This window comes from Panthera leo, chromosome D1, assembly GCF_018350215.1.
Source record: "Panthera leo isolate Ple1 chromosome D1, P.leo_Ple1_pat1.1, whole genome shotgun sequence".
Taxonomy (NCBI): Eukaryota; Metazoa; Chordata; class Mammalia; order Carnivora; family Felidae; genus Panthera; species Panthera leo.
This window is the reverse complement of record NC_056688.1, coordinates 62,608,528-62,626,769: the sequence shown is the minus strand read 5'-3', so window position 1 is coordinate 62,626,769 and position 18,242 is coordinate 62,608,528. Positions and strand designations below refer to the sequence as shown.

Here is an 18,242-nt window from a genome sequence, read left to right as displayed (position 1 = left end):
AAGTTTTCTGAGTCTCACAATTGTTTTTTAATTTGTTAGTTTTCTAGTCTCTCTATACCCATTTAAAGATGTTTGTCCATCATTTCTACTTGTTCTCACTGGGAGGCTTTGTCTGAGTTATCCTGTCAGCCATTAGTGGAAGTGGAAATCCAATCCCTTGGATGGCCAGAATAGAAGAAATTCTAGTATCTTTCTTTTGAGACTTATTTTTTCTCCCTGAAATGTCAAAAGGATCTCAAGTACTTAATCCAAATGTAATGCCTGAAGTTCCAAAACTTCCCACAAAAGACCACCAGAGTCGTAAGTCAAAGCCAAGCGGCAAGGGTCGTTTATTGCAGGTTCGAACCTGGTCTTCTGCGCACTCATCGCCGGTGACACAAGAGGCCACGATCAGGGTTGGTATAGCGTTTTTATAGACAGAGACAAATAGCACAGGGGAGCTTTTTACTTGTGGCAGGAGGAAGAAAGGGGGAAGGGGGTAGGTGAGGAATGTGCTAAGCAAGCAGGTTTACAGAAGGGGGAAGGGGGTAGGTGAGGAATGTGCTAAGCAAGCAGGTTTACAGAAGCGAGAAGTGCCGGTTAGTTTATATACAATCACTCATTCCATTACATATCAGACTACATTTAGGAAGTTTTACAGCCCATTCTACTACACAGCAGGTTACAATCAGGAAAGGTCTCACAATGCTCATAGCAAACAGCAAGCAAAAGAGACTTCTCAGCAATTGTATTTCTTATCAAAGATCCATAATAAGCAGAAAAGAGAACCTATCTTTAAACTAAGGCAGGGCTGTCATTTGGATTCAAAGCTGTTCCTTTCACAAACACTGTGTTGAAAGAGTAACAGGCAATTTGACCCGTCCATTAGTGCACTACTATTTATCAACAGTCAATGCTTCTGTTCTTGGTGTGTGGGATTGTTGTGGGGTTGTTGAGTGCAAGGGTCAAGAGAGAATTCTTGAGACTTTGTAAGGTGCAATTTAGTAAGTTTATTTGAGTAGCAGGGGACAGGACCTGTGGGCAGAAAGAGCTGCACTTTTTGCTATGTGAAGCTGGTGGTTATATGGTTAGTGCTTAAGGGAGAGGGGATGTACAGGGAGTATTAGATCATAAATGTCTTCCTCAAATTTCTACTTGTAAAAACTACTTCCGCAAGATTTCTTAGGTGCTTATTGATGTGGAAAATATTGGGGTTTGGGACCGATGGCCAAGAAACAACACTTGAGTGTAAAAAAGTGGGCAGAAAGAGCTGCAGTGGGGTTGTGACTGGTAACTGATTATATACTTTCAAGTTGGGAGGGGGTTAGGGATAGCCTAAGTCGCTAAGGAATTTTGGAAGTAAGGTTTGCCAGACCTTGTGGGGGGCTAGCTAGTGTTATGCAAATGTCATTTATTATTGTTTAGTAGAAACTCAGTCATGAGACCCTTCAGATATATATCAGTGGGCCATATGCTTGGAGTATGATTGCCAATATATACCTTGGGGGGACAGAGATAAAGGAAGCTTCTAAAGGAATTTTTATATGTTAAAGTAGACTTGTAGGATCCTGGGGGACGGGCTCGTTTGCCCCTAGCAAAGTGTCAACATGGAGGCAACTGAGCTCCTAGAAGAATGTCTCCTTGTTTCAAGCACTTGTCAATGAGCTGTAGGCAGTAAGGAAATTTAACTTTTCGTTTGCCTTTGTTTCCCACTTCACTTATCATTCGGTTTGATATTAATTGTCTGTAAGATATGTAGGCACTCATTGTAATGCCTGAAGTTCCAAAACCTCCCATAAAGACCACCAGAGTCCTAAGTCAAAGCCAAGCGGCAAGGGTCGTTTATTGCAGGTTCGAACCTGGTCCTCTGCGCACTCGTCGCCGGTGACACAAGAGGCCACGAATAGGGTTGGTATAGCGTTTTTATAGACAGAGACAAATAGCACAGGGGAGGTTTTTTACTTGTGGCGGGAGGAAGAAAGGGGGAAGGGGGTAGGTGAGGAATGTGCTAAGCAGGCAGGTTTACAGAAACGAGAAATGCCGGTTAGTTTGTATACAATCACTCATTCCATTACATATCAGACTACATTTAGGAAGTTTTACAGCCCACTCTACAGCGGGTTACAAATCAGGAAAGGTCTCACAATGCTCATAGCAAACAGCAAGCAAAACAGACTTCTCAGCAATTGTATTTCTTATCAAAGATCCATAATAAGCAGAAAAGAGAACCTAGCTTTAAACTAAGGCAGGGCTGTCATTTGGATTCAAAGCTGTTCCTTTCACTCATGAGACCCTTTAAGGATGTAGCAACTAGCACATATTTAATCCCTATCAGAACTATGCAGGCTATAGGTCGGCCTTTTGGGCTACAGGTGAACATTTTTATGCTTCTATCCCTCATTAAATTCACTGTTAAAATCAGGTAAAAGCACATGGTCCAATTCTGCCTTGTCTATAGATATAATAAAGGCCTTCCTATCCAACTCAAAAGAAAGATGATTCAGTTCTTTGAGTTTATTAAAACTAAGTTTCTCAGTCTTGGGCTTTGTGATTTTGTGATTTGTAAGGAATACATATTTGGTTATTCAGATGACCAAAATATATTTTTCCTTTGTATTTGGTCTTATCCATGGTTCCTGTATCACAGCTTCTAAAATCCTTGGAGATTCCTGTGATAAGAGATAAAGATGTCTTCTGTTATGTTAATGAGGTGACTTTTGGAAAGCCCTTAAGTAATCTAAAGATGGGGGCTGTTTGCCTGGAGAACCAACCATGTGATTAGAGAGTTGGAACTTCAGTCTCACCCCTATTTCCCAAACTCTGGGGAGGAGGGAGGAACTGTAATCCCCATAAAAAAAGACTGGGTTCAGATCTCTACCCAGCTGGTGAACACATGGAGACACCTGGAGCGGGCATGGAAGCTCTATGCCCTTAACACATACCTTGCCCTCTGCATCTTGTCAGTCTAGTTATTTCTTGCTTATATCTTTTTATAATAAAGTGGTGGTCTACTAAGTAAAATATTTCTCTGAGTTCTGTGAACTGCTCTAGCAAATTAAGGGAACTCAGGGAAGAGGTCCTGGAAGCATCTGATGTAGAGCCAGTCTGTCAGAAGTACAGGTAACATCTTGGACTTGTGACTGGTGTCTGAAACTCAAGTAGGGGTCTTTAGAAACTCCAGTCTGTATTGTTGGTCAGGAATTGCAACTGGGCATCTGAAGCAGGGTGGGGAGGGTACTTTGATGCTATTCCCCAGTAGATAGTGTTAGAATTGAGTTGAATTCTCAGACACACTATAGTGTGTTGCTAGGTGGTGTGTGTGTGTGTGTGTGTGTGTGTGTGTGTGTGAGAGAGAGAGAGAGAGAGAGAGAGAGAGAGAGAGAGAAACCCCTCCCCTCCAGCTCTATGTTGGAATTGGGTCTGGGAACTCTAGAAGAGACTTATAAGTTTACTGGCACAAGTTAAGTTTTTCTTTCCAAAGTCTGTCACGACGGCCATATGATTAGGTTGGGGGACTTTCTGAAACTTATTCACATGTTAGTTTGGAGCCAAAATTTCACCCTTGCTGGTCTATATTCTGGCATTAAAATAAATAAAAAATAATTTTACCAACTTTCTTCTCTCTCTGTCCACAAACTCATATCATTTCTCTTATGGGGACAGTTCTACTTTAGAGAACTTTGCTGACCTGTATATGCCAATGAACTGCAGCACCTCACTGGGATTTTCTTAGTTCGTTAGGGAAGTTCAAGTAATGTTGAATGTTGAAAAAGAAACTTTTAGTTTTTAATGCAGATTGACTCTGTTATGCCCAGAATTCGTGATCCCCAAAGACCACTAGGGAGCCGAGTCCGATGCAAAAGCAAAAGAACCTTTATTCGAGCTAGCTCGAGCTCAATCCCCTACCTGCACCGACGCAGCGGTGAGATACCAGGGAGAGAGAGCGAGTTTCAAAAGGACAAAGGTTTTATTGGGGCCCAGGGGCAGTTGGTGAGGTAACGGCTGTGGCCTCAGCCGATTGGCTGGGGAAGGGTCCGAGTCCTGTTAGACAGGTGAGGGGGGGGGTTACTCAAGGGGAGGAGGTGTGGTCAAGGTGAAGGACACAGAACAAGATGGAGTCGGCCGGCATAGGCCCGCCCTTTCATTCCTCCCTTGTCATGTAGCTTAGGGACCCAATCATGGGACCGGCTGCATTTATGGTGACAAGGGGAACAGAGTTTAGAGGTTTACGCAAAGTTCTGGGAAGCATGTGTCCCTGGGGTGGCTCTGGGAGGTCTAATTAAGTATTGTCCCTGAGCTGGTATCTATGATCTGCCAGGTGATGTTTTGGGGGGTGTGGGGACTCCCGGTAGCATGAGCAATGACAAGCAGAGTTAACAGAGTTACCAATATTAGGTGGGTCGAATGTGCTGTAGCTTGAGCTTGAGCTTGAGCGGGTTGTGTTGGTCCCGACTGATGGCCCATCGCGTGACGAAGTCCTTCCAGATCGAGGAGGGGTCCGCTGGCTGAACGTGGGTGTGATGGACCCAGGTCGCGATGCCGTCTACTTTGAGAGCGGTGGGGGTTGTCAGCACTACAATGTAGGGTCCCTTCCAGCGCGGCTCGAGAGTCTCTCGGTGGTGCCTCTTGACATAGACCCAGTCTCCCGGCTTGTACTGATGAGGTGTCGGGGTCGGGCCAGCCTCGTAGATGGCACGGAGGCGCGGCCAAATATCCTCGTGCGCCCTCTGGAGCCCTCTCAAGGAAAGAAAAAGTTCTTGATCTTTAAACTCTGCAAGAAGTTCAGCTCGAAGGCTGGGAATAACAGGGGGTAGCCTGCCAAACATGATCTCGTAGGGAGTAAAACCCAGAGTGTAAGGAGTGTTTCTAACCCGGTAAAGGGCGTACGGTAGGAGAGTCACCCAGTCCCCGCCAGTCTCCATGGTTAATTTGGTAAGGGTCTCTTTTAGGGTTCTATTCATTCTTTCTACCTGTCCTGAGCTCTGGGGCCTATAAGCACAATGTAATTTCCAGTTTGCCCCCACCGCCTTGGCTACTGCCTGTGTTACCTGAGAGATAAAAGCTGGTCCATTGTCTGATCCTACCATGGCAGGAAAACCATACCTGGGTAAGATGTCTTCTAGTAGCTTCTTAGCCACCGTCTGAGCCGTTTCATGCTTGGTTGGGTATGCCTCCACCCAGCCAGAGAAGGTGTCTGTAAATACTAAAAGATATTTATACTTTCCTGGTTTGACTTCAGTGAAGTCGACTTCCCATTGGGCTCCCGGTCTGGTGCCTCTGAGCCTGGTTCCTTTTTTATTTGATGTGGCTTTCGCGTTGGTGAGTTGGCAGGTCTTGCAGGCAGATACAACTTGCTCTATTTTGGTGTCCTGTTGGTGAATCTTGATTCCGGCATGTCGGATTAAGTCTTTTAATTTTCGGGCCCCCATGTGAGTAGACCGATGCATGTGCTCTAATATTGAGACTCCGAGCCGGTCTGGCAGCACGAGCTCCTTGTTAGGTGTATACCACCATCCCTTTATCTCCTGGGCCATGGGGAGTTTCTTGATCCGCTGTAACTCCTCCTGGGAGTATTTGGGCTGGTCTGGTAAAACTGGGTCTCCCGGGTCTGGTAGTTGTATGGTCATGGTGGGGACTGGAGTAAGGGCTACTGCCTTGGCTGCCTGGTCAGCCTTTCGATTACCTCTAGCTACTGGGTTATCAGCTTTTTGGTGCCCTTGGCAGTGGATAATGGCTAGCTTGGCAGGAAGCCATAAGGCCGTAAGCAGGTTAAGTATCTCCTGCTTATTTTTTATAGTCCGTCCTTCTGCCGTCAGTAACCCCCTCTCCTGATAAATTGCCCCATGAATATGAGCTGTGGCAAATGCATAACGGCTGTCTGTGTAGATGTTAAGCCGTTTTCCAGCTCCCAGCATCAGCGCCTTGGTGAGGGCTATGAGCTCCGCTCGCTGGGCTGACGTTCCGGAGGGTAGAGCCTCCGCCCATACGGTGTCCATTTCGGTGACCACCGCTGCACCCGCATACCTGTGTCCATCTCGCACAAAGCTGCTGCCATCAGTGAACCAAGTAGCCTCGGCATCGGGGAGGGGCTGGTCGGTCAGGTCCATCCGGAATCCATGTACTTGTTCCAGGATTCCCGCACAGTCATGTAGTGGAGCACCTAGGTCAGGGTCGGGCAGCAGGGTTGCAGGATTGAGGGCTGCACTGGGGTGGAACCGCACTCGTGGAGGGTTGAGTAGGAGGCTCTGGTAATGAGTCACACGTGTATTGCTCATCCATCTATCAGGAGGCTGTTTCAGGACCCCTTCAATGGCGTGTGGGGTTGTGATCCAGATCTCCTGTCCTAGGGTCAGTTTGTCTGCATCCTTGACTAGGAGTGCTGTCGCCGCAATAATTCTTAGGCATGGCGGCCAGCCGGCAGCCACTGGGTCTAGTTTCTTAGACAGGTAAGCCACTGGGCGGTTCCAGGGGCCTAAGGCTTGAGTTAGAACCCCTTTTGCTATTCCCTTATGTTCGTCTACAAAGAGGTGGAAGGGTTTCATAATGTCTGGTAGGCCCAGGGCTGGGGCACTTAGGAGGGCCTTTTTTAACTGATTAAAGGCAATTTCTTCTTTTTCAGTCCATTTAAATGTTTTCCCCTCTTTGGTAGCTTCATATAGGGGCCTGGCGATCTCAGCAAAACCTGGAACCCAGAGGCGGCAGTAGCCGGCTGATCCTAGGAATTCCCTCACTTCTCTTCGGGAGGTGGGAGTAGGGATCTTTAGGACAGTTTCTTTTCTGGCATCTGATAACCGCCGCTGTCCGCCCTCCAGGATATATCCCAGGTAACTTACCCTCTCCCTGCATATCTGAGCCTTCTTCGCGGATGCCCGGTACCCTAAAGCTCCCAGGGTAGCCAGCAGGTCCTGGGTCCCTCGCTCACAGTCTTTGGCCGTGTCAGCAGCAATCAGGATGTCATCTACGTACTGTAGGAGGGTGAGGCCAGGGTGCTCCCTTCTGTACTCACCCAGGTCCTCGTGTAGTGCCTCGTCGAAGATGGTGGGTGAATTTTTGAATCCCTGAGGTAGCCGTGTCCAGGTGAGTTGCCCACTGTAGCCCTCCTCCGGATCATGCCACTCGAAGGCGAACAGGGGTTGGCTCTGGGGTGCCAGCGGCAGACTGAAGAAGGCGTCCTTTAAATCTAGTACAGTATACCAGACCCTGGAGGGCGCCAAGGAGCTCAAGAGAGTATATGGATTGGGAACAGTTGGGTGTATGTCCGCGACCCTCTTATTTACTTCCCGGAGGTCTTGTACCGGTCGGTAGTCATTTGTGTGAGGCTTTTTGACCGGCAGTAAGGGGGTGTTCCAGGCAGACTGGCAAGGAACTAGTACCCCTAGGCTTCGTAGTCTCCGGATGTGTGGCTGGATCCCCTTCCGGGCCTCCTGTGACATGGGGTATTGTTTGATCCTTACCGGACTCTCTCCTGGCTTGAGCTCTACCAGGACTGGGGTCCTATGAGCGGCTAGTCCCATCCCCCCCCCAGTCTCTGCCCAAACCGAGGGGAATTCTTGTAGCCATCTGTCTATATTATCCTCTCTCGGGAGCGCCTCCTGGTGGAGGAGGTATTCATCCTCCAGTTTCATGGTCAGGACCTGGATGGGGTGGCCCTTGCCATCGGTGACCTGAGGCCCCCCTTGTCTGAAAGTTATCTGAGCTCCAATCTTGGTCAGTAAGTCCCGTCCTAACAGCGGGTAGGGGCATTCTGGTATTACCATAAAGGAGTGGGATACCCGGCCCGTTCCCAAATCTACTGTTCTTCGGGTAGTCCATGAATACTGGCTCATACCAGTTGCCCCTTGTACCCAGGACTTCTTGCTGGCTAGTTTTCCTTGTGGGGTGCGGAGGACCGAATGTTGTGCTCCGGTGTCGACAAGGAAGTCAACAGGGGTCCCCTCCACTTTAAGAGTTACCCTGGGTTCGGGGAGAGGGTCCGAACCCCGACTCCCCTAATCACTTAGTTCATCTAGCTCTAGGACTTTTACTCGATCAGTCTTGCTTCCTTTCCCGCCGGCCCTTTTCAGACAATCTCGGGCCCAATGCCCTATCTCCTTGCAGTATGCGCACTGATCCTTCTGCAGCCTCTGCTTCCCCCCCTTGGTGGTTCTTTTACCTTTTCTTGTGTCGTCTGCCAGCTGCCGGAGATGGCGGTCTCGTTCCTCAGGGGAGTCAGCAGTGGTAGCTAGTAGTATTCTGGCCAGGTCTCGAGTCTGCTTACTGCTGGCAGTCGCCATGGCGCGGGCCTGCTTGTCCTCAGGAAGCTCCCGGTTATTATATACCTTTTCGGCTACCACCAGTAAGTCCTGCAGACTTTTTTCTCCTAGTCTATCTATTTTCTGTAATTTTCTCCTAATGTCTATGGCCGATTGGTTTACAAAGGCCATGATAACAGCTGCCTTGCTTTCCGGAGCCTCTGGATCCATGGGGGTATAGGTACGGAATGCCTCCATGATCCGTTCTAAAAAGGCAGCCGGAGATTCATCTTTTCCCTGTTGTACATTTCCTACCTTGGCCAAATTGGTTGGCTTTCTAGCAGCCATTCGGAGACCCCCCATTAGAGTCTGGCGGTAGACCCGGAGCCTCTCCTTACCTTCTGCCGTGTTGAAATCCCACTGGGGCCGAGTTAAGGGGAAGGAGGCATCTATCTGAGCCTGGTTGGTGGTGGGATTCCCGTCTGTGCCCGGAACTAGTTTTCGGGCCTCGTTGACGATTCTTTCTCTTTCTTCAGTCGTGAACAGGACCTGCAAAAGCTGCTGGCAATCGTCCCACGTGGGCTGATGGGTAAAAAGAACAGAGTCTAATAAATCAATAAGCCCTGCCGGTTTCTCGGAAAACTTAGGATTCTGAGCTTTCCAATTGTAGAGGTCACTAGTGGCGAAAGGCCAATAGTGATGGGGCTGGTTCCCCTCCGCGTCTGGGGGTCCGGTGGCTCGCAGGGGCAGAATAGTGGAGTCGGCGGCGGAGGCGGATTGCTCCCTCTGAGCCCTTTGTCTGGTGAAGGGCGGGCTTCCCACTGGAGCGTTTCCGCCTCCCGCTCTCGGAACAGCATCTGCCTCCCCCGGAGGGGGAGGATGGTGTTCTTCCAGCATCCTAGAGGGGTTATACGAGGGAGGAAAAATTAATTCTTCTTCAGTACCCCCCTGTAAGACAGGGTAGAGGGGTGCTGAAGGCTGGATAAGACTTTTCTTCTTCTTTGTCCCCTGCAAAGCAAGAATGGGTTTTGGCTCCGGAGGGAGCGGGGCTAGGAAGGGTTTAAGCCAAGAGGGTGGGTCTTCCACAAGGTCCTGCCAAGTGATAATGTAAGGGAGCTGATCAAGATGGCCCGTCTTAGGCTGAGAGATGATACTCCTGACTCGGTGGATGGTAGGGAGGTCGAAGGTCCCCTCTGGTGGCCATCCGACATTGAAAGTTGGCCACTCGCTAGAACAAAAAAACTGCCACCGACCCTTTCGGACTTCCACACTGAGGTTGTTAGCTCTTCCCCTCACATCCTTAAAGTGATCAATCATAATACTTAGAGGAGTAGTCTGAGTCTGTCCCATAACGTCCGTCCAGTAAGTCCACAGAACAAAACAGAGAAACACAAAAACAGACAAACAGAGGGCCCCTAGAAAATCTTCCAACTCCATGGAAGCAACACTGAAAGCTAGCTTAGACATTTGAGGGGATTCCACGTCCCTCCAAAACCGATGAGGGGATTCCACGTCCCTCCAAAGACGACGGCCTCACACCGACCAGCGGGAGCGACCCGCCTCGTCTCAGACCTTTGAGGGGATTCCACGTCCCTCCAGAAGGGAGAATCTTAACGTCTTCCGAAACTCCCGGCCCGTGGTCCTCCAGTGCGTCCACTTAGACCGCGTCGGGCACTACCAGAACTCCAGAAGTGAGCTCACACAGAAAAGACAGAACAAACAAACAGACACTAACCGTGGCCAGTCAGGCTCTCCGGGTCGGGGGTCCCTCAGGGGTCTTGGGGATCCCGGGCCGAGCCCCCAAATGTTATGCCCAGAATTCGTGATCCCCAAAGACCACTAGGGAGCCGAGTCCGATGCAAAAGCAAAAGAACCTTTATTCGAGCTAGCTCGAGCTCAATCCCCTACCTGCACCGACGCAGCGGTGAGATACCAGGGAGAGAGAGCGAGTTTCAAAAGGACAAAGGTTTTATTGGGGCCCAGGGGCAGTTGGTGAGGTAACGGCTGTGGCCTCAGCCGATTGGCTGGGGAAGGGTCCGAGTCCTGTTAGACAGGTGAGGGGGGGGGTTACTCAAGGGGAGGAGGTGTGGTCAAGGTGAAGGACACAGAACAAGATGGAGTCGGCCGGCATAGGCCCGCCCTTTCAACTCAAGAGTTGTTAAAGAATTAGTTGTTAAAGAGTTGTTAAAGAGTTGTTAAAGACTGGCACCACCCACGTGCCCCAGTCAGTTGAGCATCTGACCCTTGATTTTGGCTCAGGTCATGATCTCATGGTTCATGGGTTTAAGCCCTGTGTCCACCTGTGTTGAGAGCACAGAACCTGCTAGGGATTCTCTCTCTCTCTCTCTGCCCCTCCCCCACTCACACACTCACTCTGTCTCTCCTCTCTCTCTCTCAAAATAAATAAATAAACTTAAGCAAACAAACAAAAAAGAGTTGTCAAAGAGTTTGTAAAGTGACAAAATAATTCCTGTCAAATACTTGACTTAGATAACTAACAGAGTCCTTTAGAGTGACACTTTCTAGAACACTTAAAATGTGCTGTATTTTCCATTAGACAGGAAAACTGCTGCCAATTTTATATATTTTTCAAATGTTTATTTTTGAGAGAGAGAGAGATAGAGAGAGACAGAGCATGAGCAGGGGAGGGGCAGAGAGAGAGGGAAACAGAATCTGAAGCAGCCTCCAGACTCTGAGCTGTCAGCACAGAGCCCAACGTGGGGCTCAAACCCACAAACCGCGAGATCATGACCTGAGCTGAAGTTGGATGCTTAACCGACTGAGCCACCCAGGCACCCCTGCTGCCAACTTTTTTTTTTTTAATGTTTATTCATTTTTGAGAGAGAGACAGAGCATGAGCAGGGGAGGGAATAGAGAGAGGGAGACACAGAATCTGAAGCAGGCGCCAGACTCTGAGCTGTCAGCACAGAGCCAGACATGGGGCTTGAATTCACAGACCACAAGATCATGACCTGAGCTGAAGTCAGACACTTAACTGACTGAGCCACCCAAGTGTCCCAACTTGACCTACATTCTTATAACTGATAGGGATCCTATAGAGTGACTATAGAGGATTTAAAATGTGCTGTGTTTACTATTGGACAGGAAAATTGCTGCCACCTTTTAAATGGAATATTGTTTTATTAAAAGACAGGAGATTTATAATTTCACTTGGAGATCATTCCTTTTTATTGTCATCTTAATTTATGTTTTTAAAAGTTAGTAGCAAGGTTGAATAGAGAGAAAAAGGTAAGGGTTAAGAACACAGACTCTGGAGCCTGAATGCTTAGGTTCTAACCTCACTCTGCAACTTCCTTCCCATTTGACCTTGGCCAAGTGTCTCAACTTTCTTGCCTCACCTGCAGAAAGTGTAAATGATAGTTGTACGTGTTTCATAGGGTTGTTGTGCAATTCTATGAGTTAATATTTGAGAAATGCTTAGAACAGCGCCTGGCACATAGTATACACTTTACAAAACAGGTGAGTTAATTTGATTCGATATTGCTAGCAACTGGGAGACATGGAATTTTAACCCAGGGCTGTTGTGCTCCAAAGCCTGTGCTCTTTCTGTAATACCAGTTGTAAAATTCTGCCATCAAAAGTTGGCTCACTTCCTGGACACATTCTCACCCAAACCAAGCACCCTCTGGAAGCCCACTCTCAGCTCCTGGGTCCGGAGGGCATACACCATGGGGTTAAAGGCTGGGGGCATAACATTATGCAGCACGTTGAAGAGAACAGGGATGAAGGGGACCTTTCTTCCTGCCAGGTGGGTGACAGACAGCACAATAACGGCTGTGTAGAAGAAGACAATGAGGATGAGATGGGAGCTGCAGGTACTCAGGGCCTTGGATGTTGCTTCAGCGGAGTTCAGCCTCAGCACTGAGCGAACAATCAAAGCATAGGAAGCAAAGACCAGACCCATGTCACCCCCAAGTGTAACCCATGCCAAGGCCAACTGGTATACTCTGTTAATAGTGGCGTCATCACAGGCCAGACTAGTGACCCCCAAATTAGAGCACAGACAGTGGTCAATTTCATTTCTGGAGCAGTAGTGTCGCTGAGCAGCCAGTACAGGCAATGGGATGGTCAACAGGCCATTCCTCAGCACCATGGACAGGGTGGCTTTGATCACAGAAGCCTCATTGACTATGGAGGAGTACTGAAGGGGGTAGCAAATGGCTACATATCTATCCACAGCCATGCAGAGGAAGATGCCTGACTCCATGCCCATGAAAGTATGGATAGCATAGATCTGAGCAAAGCACTCGTGGAGGCTGATGGCCTTGGCATCAAACCAGAGAATGGCCAGGATCTTGGGCATGATGGTGGTAGCCAGGCCAATGTCCACGATAGCCAAGATGCCAAGGAGCTGATACATGGGTTGGTGCAGGGAAGGCTCATGTTGGATGGTGATCAAGATGAAGATGTTGGCAATGAGAGCTAAGATGTAGAGCAGAGCCAGGGGCAGGGAGAGCCAGTGCTGCCACTCATGAATGCCTGGGAGCCCCACCAGGTTGAACTCAGACACTTGAAGCCTTGAGCTATTGGTTATACTCAGGGTGGTATCCATATCATGGGATGTCTTCTTCTCAGCATCTGCCTATGGATTAAGAGAAAATAAGAATAGGCAGTAGTAAGCTCAGCTGAGGCTCAAAGTTTGTGTAGAGGTAGAAGATTCAGTTAAGTCCTTTTTAACATAATGTATCCTAAACCCACTTGGACCCTTGGAAAAAGTTCAGATAAGAACAGCAGAAGAGGAGTGCCTGAGTGGCTCAGTCAGTTAAGCGTCAGATTTCAGCTCAGGTCATGATCGTGCAGTTTGTGAGTTCAAGCCACGTGTTGGTCTCTGTGCTGACAGCTTGCAGCCTAGAGCCTGCCTTAGATTGTGTGTCTCCCTCTCTTCTCTGTCTGCTCTTCCCTTGCTCACACTCTGTCTCTCTCTCTCCTTCAAAAATAAATATATATATATAGTGACACCCAAATTGTATAGATAGACATATAGATAGATAGATATAGATAGATAGAACAGTGGAAGAGCCAAAATAGATTCTAAGAAAATGATTTTAGCAGAATAAAAGTGAAGATTTACCGGCTTTGTTTTCTGGAAATTCTGGATAGATTTTTTCATGCGTCAGGGAATACAGACACAAACCAGAAGACTAGTACATTATAAAGATCCCAAAGTTAGAGGGCAGAGCTGTTTTCTCCATTGTTGGGGATATTCAGGAGGAGACCAGGCAGCCACAGGGAGAATGCTGACCATGTTTTTATTTTAAACAGTGCCTGTAGTTGACAAATAAGTTTTGACAAAAATCGTGTCATTTGACCTTCCCCAGACAGGGGTTGTTATTTACATATAGGGATATAGAGGTTGAATGATTTCACTAGGTAAGAGTCCTATATATTGAAAACACTAATAAGTGAGAAAGTTTCAGCAAAATTTTAATCTCTGGCATGAAGTCATAGCTAAAAGGTCAGTACTATGTAGGAATATCACTTGTTTCCTCCTCTGATTATGAAAGTGATGTTAAAGGCATATATAAAGCTATATTTTAAAATCATCAATTTTATTAATAGATGATCTAAGGAGACAAAATTACCACCATACTTCCCACCACTTCCAGATTTTTGTATGGTATAGGTTTAAAGCAGCAGGCATTTATGACACAGTTTAGACTGTCTGATTTGGGTAAGTTCACAGCTCATTTTTGATACTCAGTCCACCTCATTCTCTCATTCTCAATTTTGTTCACTCTTGATTGTGTGGACTATCTCTCAGAGTTTGTATCAAAATGTGTACAGGCATTATGGTTTCAGAAGCCTTCAATACCTGACAATACCTGAGAATTCTTTTTCTTTTTTTACCTTTATTTATGAATAACACCTTGCCTTGTTAAATATTTAGGTATCAATATTTCCCTTCCAAATCTGTATCTGTGCTGTGTTTGATGGCATTAAGTATAAGATCAAGGTTCCAGCCCTAACCACCTGTGTGAAGAATGAATGGCTATGCCATTTATAATTATAATAAACATTTGGTACCATGAAATTGATATAGACAAATAAGAAAAAATAAAACCATAGCACTTTTAGAAAACAAAAAAAAGTTGAGAAAAATAATCATAAATCAAAATCCCAACAAACAAAGGTAATGGTTTTTAACATTTTAGAATATTTAATTTTCAGCATTTTTCTTCACTGAAAGAAAATCTTTTAAAAAAGTTTTTAATTTATTTTAGAGAGAAAAAGAGAGCATGAGTAGGGGAAAGGAGCAGAGGGAGAGAGAGAATATTAAGCAGACTCCATGCTGAGCATGGAGCCCAATGTGGGGCTGGATCCCACGATCCCAGGAGTCAGACACTCAACAGACTGAGCCACCCAGGTTCCCCTCAACTCTTGATTTCAGCTAGGTCATGATCCTAGGGTCATGGAATCCAGCCCTGCTGCAGGCTCCGTGCTGAGTGTAGAGCCTGCATAAGATTCTCCCTCTTTTAATAAGAATTTATGGGTGGTCTCCATAGGAATCTGTGAATTTTTTAAATTTATGTGGAAAAACTTTTACATTATTCTGAGGAGATCTGTTTGGCTTCTATCAAGTTCTCAAAACATTCAATTATTCAATCAAAACACAGTTACAGAAAACCATTCTTTACTCAAAATTTTGGCCAAGATTCACTTCCCTATGACTTTTAATTTTTAATGCTTGACCTTCTGGGTTGTTTTTTTTTTTTTTTTTTTTACATTTATTTATTTTTCAGAGACAGAGAGAGACAGAGCACAAGTGGGGGAGGGGCAGAGATGGAAGGAGACACAGAATCCGAAGCAGGCTCCAGGCTCCACAGACTCCAGGCTCTGAGCTGTCAGCACAGAGCCCGATGCGGGATTCAAACTCACAAACTGTGAGATCATGACCTCAGCCAATGTCTGACGCTTAACCGACTGAGCCACCCAGGCACCCCCCCTTCTAGTTTTGTGATGCAACTTATTTACATGGAATTAATTTTGCTGTTAATGAGAGGTATGTAAATAAAGTGATTTTGCATAATTAAACAATGGCTTCTACATCCCTTGACAAGTGATTATTATGCCTCTTTTGTTGCATAGAAAGTTTTGTATGTATAAATTGTATCTGGGCACTCATATTTTTTAATTTTTTTCTGATTAATTTTGTGCCAATATCAAACTGAGTTAAAAATTTTAGTTTTATAATAAATTTAATACAGAAGAGAAATATATTCCCTTATTATTTATTCTCTTAAAATTTAAAGGCCTTTTTATGTGCTTATTTTCCAGATTAAACTTAGAATTCCTGCATTGGTTTCTAAAATAACAATTTTGGTTGGGATCATGTTAAATTTGTGGCTTAATTTTGAAAAGCCAAAAGTTGACATACTATCAAGTTCTTACATTCAGCAAATGTGGATTCTCTCTGCCTTTGTTTATCTTTCATATCTTTAAATCTTTAAAACATGGTTATTAAAATATTTTATTTCTGCACTGTTCTTATGATTATTAGTATTTTGAGATATTCTGAACAAATATTTATCTTTCTTAGTGTTATTATATTGATTTTTGTTATTTCCTTTTGCATTCATTCAGTTTGCTAAACTTGTACTAGTTTTACACATTTTGTGAGTTTTTTTTTCTTCTATTACCTCAACAAATTAATGGCTGCTGGTAAACTAAACATTTTGGGTTTATTATTTTATAAATTGCAATTTTATTTGTTTTGTCATTTCTGTCTTGTGTATCATCATTTGCTAAACTATTATACATTTTTAAATTTTACCACTGATTCTCTTTTTCTGATTTTCTAAGTAGAACAAAAAGTTGCTTGCAGGGGTGTCTGGCTGGCTTTGGTGGTAAAGCATGCAACTCTTGGTATCGGGTTTGTAAATTCAAGCTGCATATTGAGTGTAGAGATTACTTAAAAATAAAATCTTGAAGGGGTGCCTGGGTGGCTCAGTCAGTTAAACATCCACTTCTTGATTTCAGCTCAGGTGATGACCTCATGGTTGTGAGTTTGAGTCCCATACTGGGCTCTGTATTGACAGTGCTGAGCCTGCTTGGGATTCTCTCCCTCTCTCTCTGCCCTTCTCTGCTCACACTGTGTCTCTCTATCTCTCAAAATAAATAAATCAACTTTAAAAAATCTTAAAGAAAAAAGAAGCACAACAAATAACTTAAAAATTGCTTGCAAACAATGCTATTTTCTCTCTTTACAAATATAAATATATATTAATCTTTGTTTCATATCTCAGTGAAATGGTTGGAAATTCATGATCAATGTAAATTAAGTATGATTAATTAAGTAAATTAAGTATGATTAAGTAAATTAAGTATGATTAAATTAAGTAAATTAAGTATGATCGTTTAGTGTTTTGTTCTAGGAATCTTAGATATAGAATTTATTATTCTAGACTCCTTGGTTTATCATTGACTTACTAACAGTCTTGGAACTCAGCCTCATTTCTCTGCTGTTTCCTAATCACAGAACTTGGTTTCTACAAAAGTGAGAAGACTGAGAGAAGGGAGGTAGTAGAGGTGAAGAATCAAATATGGAAAGCCATAGAAGGCAAGGATAAGGTATATATTTATTAATCAAATTCAGAGAGGAGGATAGAACTGCAGGAAGTTGGAAAACATCCATCCCCTCACCTCTCAGGATGCAGGTCATTGACTGGTTTATGTACTACTTCAGGAAGGTCTTTGAAGAGGCTCTCAGGCTGCAATGCCTTCTATGGATGCTTCTGCTCTCTGAGCTTCAGCTGTCTGCGTTCAGCCTTTTGTTGTTCAGAACAAATTCCTGTCGTTGCTTGCCACTCCTGGAGTCTGTGGTTTTTGTATAAATTAGATCGGTGAGATGCCTGATCCTGGTGTGGTACTCTTTAGGCCCTCCCTACTTTATAGCAAGCATCCTCCAGGGTCTTTTTTTTTTTTTTTTTTTTTTTTTTTTTTTGACATTGCAATGGGAATACAACCCAAGTACTCTTAGTGGTTAGTCACATAATGTTGGGTCCATTCAACTCTAGTCCCAGGGCAGCCCACCAGATGGACGGCTTTTCACTCCAGGATCCTCACAGAGTAATTCAGTTTTGTCTGATGAATAGTGTCTCTCATTGTGGGAAGGTTTTGAAATCTCCCTATCTCAAAATATGTCTTCACTCCATATCTTTTCCAGAGATTGCCTCTATCTATTTCCTGCATCACAAATATTGGAAGTAACCTCTTTTATGTTGCTTTCTTATCCTTGCCTCTTAAAGATTTCTTGTCTCACTGCAATTTTACCTTTGTTTCAACATCAAATAGACATTGCTCTTTCTAATGATCTCAATTGCCAAAAATATTGGATATTTTTTAGAAGTAATCTTACCTGGGGGGTGCCTGACTGGCTCAGTTAGTTAAGCATCTGACTCTTGATTTTGGCTCAGGTCATGATCTCATGGTTTATGGGATTGAGCTCTGTGTTGGGCTCTGCACTGACAGTGTGGAGGCTGCTTGGGATTCTCTCCCCCCACCACCCCTCCCTTGCTCATGCTCTCTCTCTCTTTCTCCTTCAAAAATAAATAAACTTTAAAAATATATATTTAAAAAAAGATGTAATCTTACCTGAACACTTCCTGGTATTTGTCTGTGTTGATCAGTTCCTTTTCCTAAGACCACTTGCCTCTCTTGTCTTTCATGACATCAAAATTTTAGTGTTAATTAAATTGGATGAAAGAATGCTATTGAATTTGTATTCAGATCAAATGTTCCTTAATGAGAGATGCATCCTCTGATCATCTTACCTAAAATAGCAGTCCCTGACCCTATAATTCTCTATTTTATCGATCTGTATGCCCGATATTACATGTCATATTATGACGTCATTTGTTTTTCTTTTCTTTTTCACATTAAAATGTAAGCTCCCCCAAAGCATGCTTTTTATAATTTTTGTTCATTGCTCTATCCCCAGCACCTACACCAATTCCTGGCACATAGTAGGTATTTTATGAATATTTGTCAAATAAATGAATGAATATTGAGAAG

General features: G+C 44.8%; 2 protein-coding genes across 2 annotated transcripts; both read right to left on the bottom strand.

Moving 5' to 3' along the window:
- Positions 1 to 4,484: 4,484 nt before the first annotated feature.
- Positions 4,485 to 9,560, bottom strand: LOC122199513 (the record flags this gene model as incomplete). Its single annotated transcript, XM_042904633.1, is given in 1 exon segment — positions 4,485 to 9,560. A coding segment is annotated over 1 exon segment (5,076 nt), but the record flags the coding sequence as incomplete, so codon positions are not given.
- Positions 9,561 to 11,817: 2,257 nt separating this feature from the next.
- LOC122200771 (olfactory receptor 688-like) lies at positions 11,818 to 12,783 on the bottom strand. The gene has a single exon (XM_042906500.1). The coding sequence runs from the start codon at positions 12,781 to 12,783 to the stop codon at positions 11,818 to 11,820; it is 966 nt and encodes a 321-aa protein (XP_042762434.1).
- Positions 12,784 to 18,242: the final 5,459 nt, after the last annotated feature.

Excerpts from the sequence above, each read along its gene's own strand:
- LOC122200771 (XM_042906500.1), bottom strand. The coding sequence starts at position 12,783 with ATGGATACCACCCTGAGTATAACCAATAGCTCAAGGCTTCAAGTGTCT.